This window comes from Lactuca sativa, chromosome 1 (genome assembly GCF_002870075.4).
Source record: "Lactuca sativa cultivar Salinas chromosome 1, Lsat_Salinas_v11, whole genome shotgun sequence".
NCBI lineage: Eukaryota > Viridiplantae > Streptophyta > Magnoliopsida > Asterales > Asteraceae > Lactuca > Lactuca sativa.
This window is the reverse complement of record NC_056623.2, coordinates 242,604,047-242,612,621: the sequence shown is the minus strand read 5'-3', so window position 1 is coordinate 242,612,621 and position 8,575 is coordinate 242,604,047. Positions and strand designations below refer to the sequence as shown.

The 8,575-nt window shown below is 37.2% G+C and overlaps 1 protein-coding gene across 1 annotated transcript; it reads right to left on the bottom strand.

Annotated features, from left to right (window-relative positions):
* Window positions 1–355: 355 nt before the first annotated feature.
* Window positions 356–895, bottom strand: LOC128128459 (uncharacterized). The gene has a single exon (XM_052767415.1). It carries the CDS (start codon window positions 893–895, stop codon window positions 356–358), a length of 540 nt encoding a protein of 179 aa, XP_052623375.1.
* Between the last annotated feature and the right edge of the window lie 7,680 nt (window positions 896–8,575).

Sequence of the window (8,575 nt, the reverse complement as noted above, 5' to 3'; positions counted from 1 at the left end):
TGCACCTGTGTCTACAAAACAATGTACTCTAAATTTTTTATATCCTTTAAAGTTAAGGAAGGCAGAAACATAAATGGAGTTTGGATTAGTAAGATTCATGATAACGGAATCTTCAATCTTCTGGAGGTTTGCGCAAAAATGGTTAATCTCCTCCTCCCTGAAAAGTGGGGTTTGTATGGGACTAGTCTGAGTCATCCGTTGTTGATTCGTATTCTTCAGTGTCTGATGAAGATTCTGTCTCAACATGATATATAAAAACATGTTGTATACCATCATACTCTTCTTCAAGAGCTTCATAGCCTCCATTGTTAGCGGTTTGTAAAACCTTGACTTTGTCAGGGTATTTTTTTCTATTTTAACATTCGTTGGCGTAGTGTCCTTCTTCATTGCAGATCCAACACCTACATTTTTTCTTTCCTTGCGGACAGGAAGTAGTCTTCTTAGGTGTTTCTTTTGAAGGTTTTTTGAAGTATTTTCCTGGTGAAAATTTTCTTCTTTTCTTTTTCCAAAAAGATTTGTATTTCTTTTTGTTTGTATACTTTTTCTTAGTATAAATTTTCTTTCCAATATCAAAGTTTTTGAAATCAGAGAGAATGCGACAACAATCTTTGCTTATTGTTTTAAGCTTTTGTTGTTTATATATGTCTTGACAGATTCTATCAATTTCTTCTTTTGAAATTTTTGTTGCATAAGAAAGACTTGTTTGCTGGATTTCTCCAGTAGCTTCTTTTTTCCATCTGTCTGTACAGGTTTCTCCAATAATTGGAATTTTCATGAGATAAGCAGATATCCATTGCACATATTCGCTTCTCTGTGGAATATCATACAAATATGATTCATACATACATGTGTATTTGTCGAGAAGACTAATATCATGTAATTGGAGTTTTGTCATTGAAACTCTTGCTATGTCAACTGTGACAACCCGATATTTCAAGACGATATGTTGGGACGCAAATCAAATTTAGGTCAAAATATAACTTTCCTAAAATCTTGTTTGGATTAAGTAAAGTAGTAGGAATCGTATCAAGGTTTTCGTGCATATAAAGAACCCTAAAATCCGAGTTATAACGAAGAAGTTATGACCAACCGAAGATTCTCGGCAAAACCAGCATCAGCGATTAAACCTAAAACGCGAAATTTCGATGCAATAGTTTTTAGCCTTAAGTATCTAAATGAAAGTTATAGACAACCTCAAGCGATGATCGTACATAAAAAGAACGTCCAAATCTGACTTCGGATGTGAAAGTTATGAATTTTAGAAGAAATTCCATAATCGCGTCATTTTATTTAATAAATAATAAAAATAATTTTGGAATTTGCCAACGGATTCTAAACGAAAGTTGTAGATCTTGGTCTCACCTTCGCGTGGATATAAAGAACGTCAAAAACGGAGTCGTATGAGGGAGATATGAATTTTAGAAGTTTAATTAAAATAAATATAAATTTAATTATAAAGTCCCGGTATTATCCGAAGGGGAGTCATCGGATAGGGCCGAAGTACGCCCTACGTACCTTCGTACGCCCCGCGTACTGAGATCAAGGGCTTCGGATCGTCCACGTCACCAATATCCGAAGAATCTGACCCGTCCGACCCGCCCGAAGCTCCGACCCGTCCGACCCGCCGTCCCATCCGACCCGCGTACCCAGCAACCCGTCCCATCCGAACCCGAGGCAGTCGAGGCTTCGGTCACGCATGACGTACGCGTACGCGCTGTGTACGAGCGTACGCCCCGCGTACGGAGGCGGTTCAGCCTTCCTATAAATAGGATGCGAGGCTTTCCGAAAAAGTTGCTCAATTCTCTCTTTTCTCTCTCGATCTTGCCTCGTTTTCCGTGCCCGTTCAAACCCGAAGCTCTGGCCTTTTTACTCAAGTCCCGAGGGTCGATTTTACTCCCGAGATTCCCAAGAATCCCGAGAAAAATCCGTTTCCCGAGACGAAACTCTGCCCGGTTTTCCATCTCGCTATCTTCAAACTTTCAGGTGAGTTCATACCCCTATAATCCACACTTTTAAATGTTTTATGAATATTTTTATATGCTTTTAAGGGGGGGGGGGAATACAAGTAAAACACACGATGATTATCGTATGTTATATAAAGTTTCGTTTTATACTTTTATCAACGGAATCGCATGTGATTTATAATCATTATAAAGAAACTTTCGTGTGCAAAATGTATCACGATAATATCATATCTTTCGGAAATTGAAAAGTGTTGTTATTTATATATAAATCAAACACTCCGCTTATACTGTATGTATATGTGTCCAACTTTTATACTACAAACATACGATTATTTTGGGACACTTCTTGTTAATAAATCAATCATATGTGATTTATAACTAGTATGCAAATAGATTCACTACAAGTTCAACAGTTTCACCAAACATATTACTTCAAATGACTTTCTTAAATGTTTTTACATGATTAAAGCTCGTTATCAAACTGTCTTACATACTGTAAGCTTCCTTTCAAAATCGGTTACAAAGGTGTTTTTAAACAATGGTTTTACGTGTACTTAAACTGTCTTATCAAACAAAATACTTTCAATCATTTTATAAACTGACATCAAGTCACAAATCTTTATTAGACTTTTCAAAGGTTTTACAAAACTTCTTTATGCTTTTATATTATAAATTGCATGTCTCTATGTGTATAGTTATATAAGAAATGTTTAAAAGACTTAGAAAGGCTATCCACCCTATTTCCTTTTCGCGCCTTGAGATGTGGTCTGGTGGGATATTGGGTATTCGTCCGAAAGTCGTTTAAATATTAGTTATATATTATGTATACATATATGGTCATAAATGTTCCATCAGTTAATTTAGTTCCGATACAAATAGATATCAATGGTGTATAAACCTACTTGGTCACTCATCAATTACATTCTAGTAAACTATTATAGGAATAGTTTAGAGTAAACAAAACATTTTCACTACTACAAGAAATTACACCAGAGTCAGTTCATTCATGAGTCCAGACTACATGTTATATGAAGGGATACTTTTACATGAATACTTATACATGAATACTTTTACATAGACACTATATGGCAGATTACTACTACATGTTATATAAAGGAATACTCTTACATGAATACTTATACATGAATACTTTTACATAGACACTATATGGCAGATTACAACTACATGTTATATGAAGGAATACTCTTACATGAATACTTTTACATAGACACTATATGGCAGATTACTACTACATGTTATATGAAGGAATACTCTTACATGAATACTTATACATGAATACTTTTACATAGACACTATATGGCAGATTACTACTACATGTTATATGAAAGAATACTCTTACATGAATACTTATACATGAATACTTTTACATAGACATTATATGGCAATTTAATATTACATGTTATATGTCTAGATACGGTTATATTGTTCGCCTTTCTATCTTTACCTTGTGATTCAATCACATCATCGACGAGGTAGACTGGGACTTTATCTCCTAGTACCACATCATACTTTGAGGGACTAACCATTCCGACAACCACTGCTAGCTACAGAGGTGAATGAACAATCTACGGATGTTCTAGGTTGATACCATCGTGGGTATACATAAGGGACTAACTATTCCTAAACCCGGTTGTTAGCAACAGAGGTAAATGAACAGTCTACGGATGTTCTAGGTTGATACCATTTCAGGTATACTTAAGAGACTACTAATAAGAGTTAAACAAGGAAAAACCATCACATTTTCAAGAGATGCGTACTTTCAAAACAGTCAGGTCTAGGTAAAATACTACTTTCAAAACATTCGAGTCTTGGTAGAAGACTACTTTTATACTAGTAGGAAATATGGGATTTTCTAGAGCTTTTCATACTTATACTAAATGTTTCATCATTCATTTACCAGTCTTTCATATCAACTAATCAAAACAATGACATTAAATACTTATGAACTCACCAGCTTAAATGCTGATCTACTCTTTCAAAATAACTTGTATTCTCAGGTTACAAATAGACAGGTGACGATACAAGGTTTAGAGAAGACGGAGCAGTCAAGACTCGTCTTTTATTTTGATAAGTTATTATCATATCTTGTACTATGAAAGAAAACACTTGTAACTAAAATTATACTATTGATTCAATGGATGATGTTGTTGCTTGTTTACTACTTTACATTTGTTGTGATGCATACATGACGTCCTCCGCCCCAGAACGTTTCCGCCGTTCGTGGTTTTGGGGTGTGACAGATTGGTATTAGAGCATTGTTTATAGTGAATTGAGTATATCAACCCATAAAAGATATAGTAACTATAAATACAATGGGATTAAAAATACTCTGATTTAGAGTATATACTTTAAATAATAAGATATTTAAGTAAGTATACGTGCTGCATTCATACTAAAATCAGTGTCACTAGGACAGTACAAAAGAATTACGATTGTTGGGCAACACAAGTGGGCTTAGAGACATATGGTCAAAACTGGGAAGATATAGCTTGATCGCCTATATTATCCGAGGGTTGACTAGCATGTGCCTAAGTTTAAGTGTGTAGTCGCAACAATGCTAAAATCTTACCAACCCTACCACAATGAGAACAATAGAACATAACATAAAAAAAAAAAATTAAAACACTGTAGGAGTATTTGGTGTTACTATAAGTACTTTATACTTGAGAATTAAAACAGGATCCTCATTACTAAGTTGATAGTTGCTAAGTGGATACACTAAGGCTACATGTAATTAGGATGTTATAGACTTAGAATCAGTGGTAATTTTTCCTTACCCCTATTCTGTGTGAATTTGGAAATAAGGTCACTTATTCGAAGGTCTATCCTGTTTAGATTACACATAGCAGGTATGCACTTCACAAATAGTGATGTAACTAATGAGGGTTTTCTAAATAATTGTCTAGATAGTTCGTCTAATAATTATCCACTTACCCTAAATTCTCGCATAGAAATCATAGTTGGACTCCATCCCCTTGACGACCAGTATCTTCCGAATGAAGTCATAGCTGGTTGGTTTGGAGAAGAACCAGAGAATGATCATCCTATCCCTTTGGATGATCACCATGATGAAAACCTTTCAGCCGATGCTAATTCCGAACTAGAGGTTGAGAACCTACCCCGAGCAACTCCCTTTCCAATTCCTAACCCTCGTTCGGCTCTTCATGGCCCGACGCCTGATTCGGTGGAATGCTTGGAAACATGGAGCCAAGAACAAGATCAGCCCATGCCAGTTATTGGCGACCGAAACTTTTACGACCTGAGCAATGGGGGCTCAGCAGGTAGAATCTTGCCAATTATAGTCCGCAGAGTGGCCCAAAATGAGATTCAAGGCAGGTCAGCCCAACATCAGATTGCCGAAGTTGTCACCGATGCAAGAATGAATACCCTCCACACCACTCATCTAGAACATTCTCACAAGAGATCAGAAAGAAACCATGGGAACCTGCTGCAAACACTAGCTGAAAACCCAAGCCAAAGTCATAGAGCTCCAAGTACGCCAGAGGGTGTACTAGAGACACCTACTTGACATGGAACGTCGATTGGTCGAACTAAGAATTCACCAGAGGAATTACCGTCGCCAGTAGTAGATGCTTTACTTTATTTCCCTTATAAAAAGAGGAATCGTATTTTTCTGTCTATGCCTGATGTGGCATTTTCTATGAAATTATCTGGTACCGTAAGTACTTTAGTTAGGTCTTTATGCTGTCAGGAACTATCTCCTGTGGATATGATGTAAGACCTTTACAAGGTCATTTCCTTGAACCTTTACGCCGTAAATATCCAAGATATTGACAGCCGGCTAACTTTTGTGTCATTTCCATCATTCAAGTACTCTTATCATACTCTCATTGGAGTCTATCTGAAACCTGCTTTAGTTAAATCATTGGACCATAGCAAGTTAGATACCGAGACATTTCCAAGTCTTTTTCAGTGGTTGGATTTTATTATTCACCAATCCACGATACCTCAACTGGTAGAACAAACGTCTTGAGAGCATTCTACGAACTTACCTCTATTCATTACTAGGACTGCATCATAGGGATGTAGGTCAAACCTTCGCGAACATACTTTCATTCTGTACTAGGACTGCATCATAGGGATGTAGGTCAATCCTTTAAGAACATACTTCTATTATTTACATGAACGATCGAAGTACGTCTAGGTTCAACCATACTCACTCACAAATTTATTTTCCTTTCCGTATAACAGAATCATGTCGCCGAAGAAAAACGATCAACCCATCTACCAAACACCAACTCTTCAGATTGATGCAGCTACCTTTCAAGCTGCAGTCTCGGCTGCCATGTCAGCTGTTCTGACCCTCCTTAACGCTAACAACGCGAATGTTAGCGGGATCGTTAACAATAATTCCAATCCAAGTAACAGTCAAGTACCTCAACAAGAAACAAACTACCACGACACCCCAAATCCCAAGCCCAAGAATAGCAAACGAAAGTTCTGGGCTAAGACTAAAGGCAAATCACCCCAAGGGGTGAGCAAAAGACAACAACATGTGGCAACCTTCGTAGCCACGACTTCTGTACCTCATACTACCATCGCTAACCCGGCCAGACAGTATGCTGGCAATATCCCAAAGTGTAACAAATGCAAATATCACCATCATGGATTTTGTCGGAAAATGCAGTGCTTAAACTGCAATAAAAAGGGACACACCGTCCGTTACTGCAAGAGTTGGATCCAACACATTACTTCAACCACCAATGTCGAAATCTCTCGGATATGCCATCTATGTGGCGTCATGGGACACTTCAAGAGGGACTGTCCAACAGAGGAGAATGATGGTGAATCCGGAGGAGTTTGACCTCATAATGGAAAGAAACAACGAAGGACCCTACTATAGTATAGGTTCACTTCCAACCGTCAGTAATATGTATGTTTTTATAAACTATCTAGAACTAGTGCAACTAGAGTCTTACCTTTTGTGAGATCCTGTCTGTATAAGAATTCTCGTCCTGCGTATACTTGCCTTTTGTAGTATATCATATTCGCAGCATTAGTCTTGTGGTAAATCTAAAGTACCGAAACTCTGTTGATGGTTGTACGGTTGTTTTGTCTATAAACATCTTTTGTTCAAATCTAATGTCTTTAAGTTTCCTTATGATTACGACATTATCATACTACTTGATTCAATTCTATCCTCACAAAAGCAGCTTCATACGTACATCTATTCCTCCAAAAATCGTCTTTCTAGCAAAACCGTTATTCCGAAACAACAAAGTACTCGTTCATAGAGCACCTCATGTTTCTCATCCCTCTCCAGAGAGAAACTTAGCAAACCGCCTGAAGTACCACTCGTTCAATACGTCAAGTTCAATTCAAAGACCCACAGTTTCAAGCTTATTTATATAGGACTCGTATACCCGAGACTACGATTGGTGAGCCTGGTATAGGTTCTACTATGAACTTCAGGACGGAGACTGCCCAAGATTTACAAGTGATTAGGCTACCATGCGAATAAACTTAGAAGCCAACACGTGCCCTTTCTGTCGATTGGGACAAGAAAGTCAGATAGAACAAAAGTACCTATCCTTTTTCCTTAATTCATGAGTAATCATACTTTATTTTAGATCTTCACGTCACCTAATCAACCGCAAGGTTCTGACTTCATAATCAGTATGAATTGGTTTTGTTCTTATACAAGAGGAAAGGTCACTGCCTATACCTCGAGACAGCTTAAGACGCAGGAAGTTAACTATACAACACATAATCTTGAGTCAGGGACAGCGATAAGTGTATGGAAGATTTGGAAGCACTACTTGTAGGATACAAGATGTACTATCCTCACAGTCCACAAAAACATTCAACATACGTTCGACCAAGAGGAGTTATCACACCGGTGAGGCCAACAAAAGAAACAAAGCCGTTCCCCAATAGTGAAAGGTTCGCTGGAAGGCCATGCGAGGATCTAAATTCACTTAGGAATACAAAAGACCAAATAAAACTTCTATCTGTAGCGTAGTATTAATTCTGCTTAAACTCTAATTTCGGGACGAAATTCCCTCTATCGGGGGGATGATGTGACAACCCGATATTTCAAGACGATATGTTGGGACGCAAATCAAATTTAGGTCAAAATATAACTTTCCTAAAATCTTGTATGGATTAAGTAAAGTAGTAGGAATCGTATCAAGGTTTTCGTGCATATAAAGAACCCTAAAATCCGAGTTATAACGAAGAAGTTATGACCAACCGAAGATTCTCGGCAAAACCGGCATCAGCGATTAAACGTAAAACGCGAAATTTCGATGCAATAGTTTTTAGCCTTAAGTATCTAAATGGAAGTTATAGACAACCTCAAGCTATGATCGTACATAAAAATAACGTCCAAATCTGACTTCCGATGTGAAAGTTATGAATTTTAGAAGAAATTCTTTAATCGCGTCATTTTATTTAATAAATAATAAAAATAATTTTGAATTTGCCAACGGATTCTAAACGAAAGTTGTAGATCTTGGTCTCACCTTCGCGTGGATATAAAGAACGTCAAAAACGGAGTTCGTATGAGGGAGATATGAATTTTAGAAGTTTAATTAAAATACATATATAAAGTTAATTATAAACTCCCA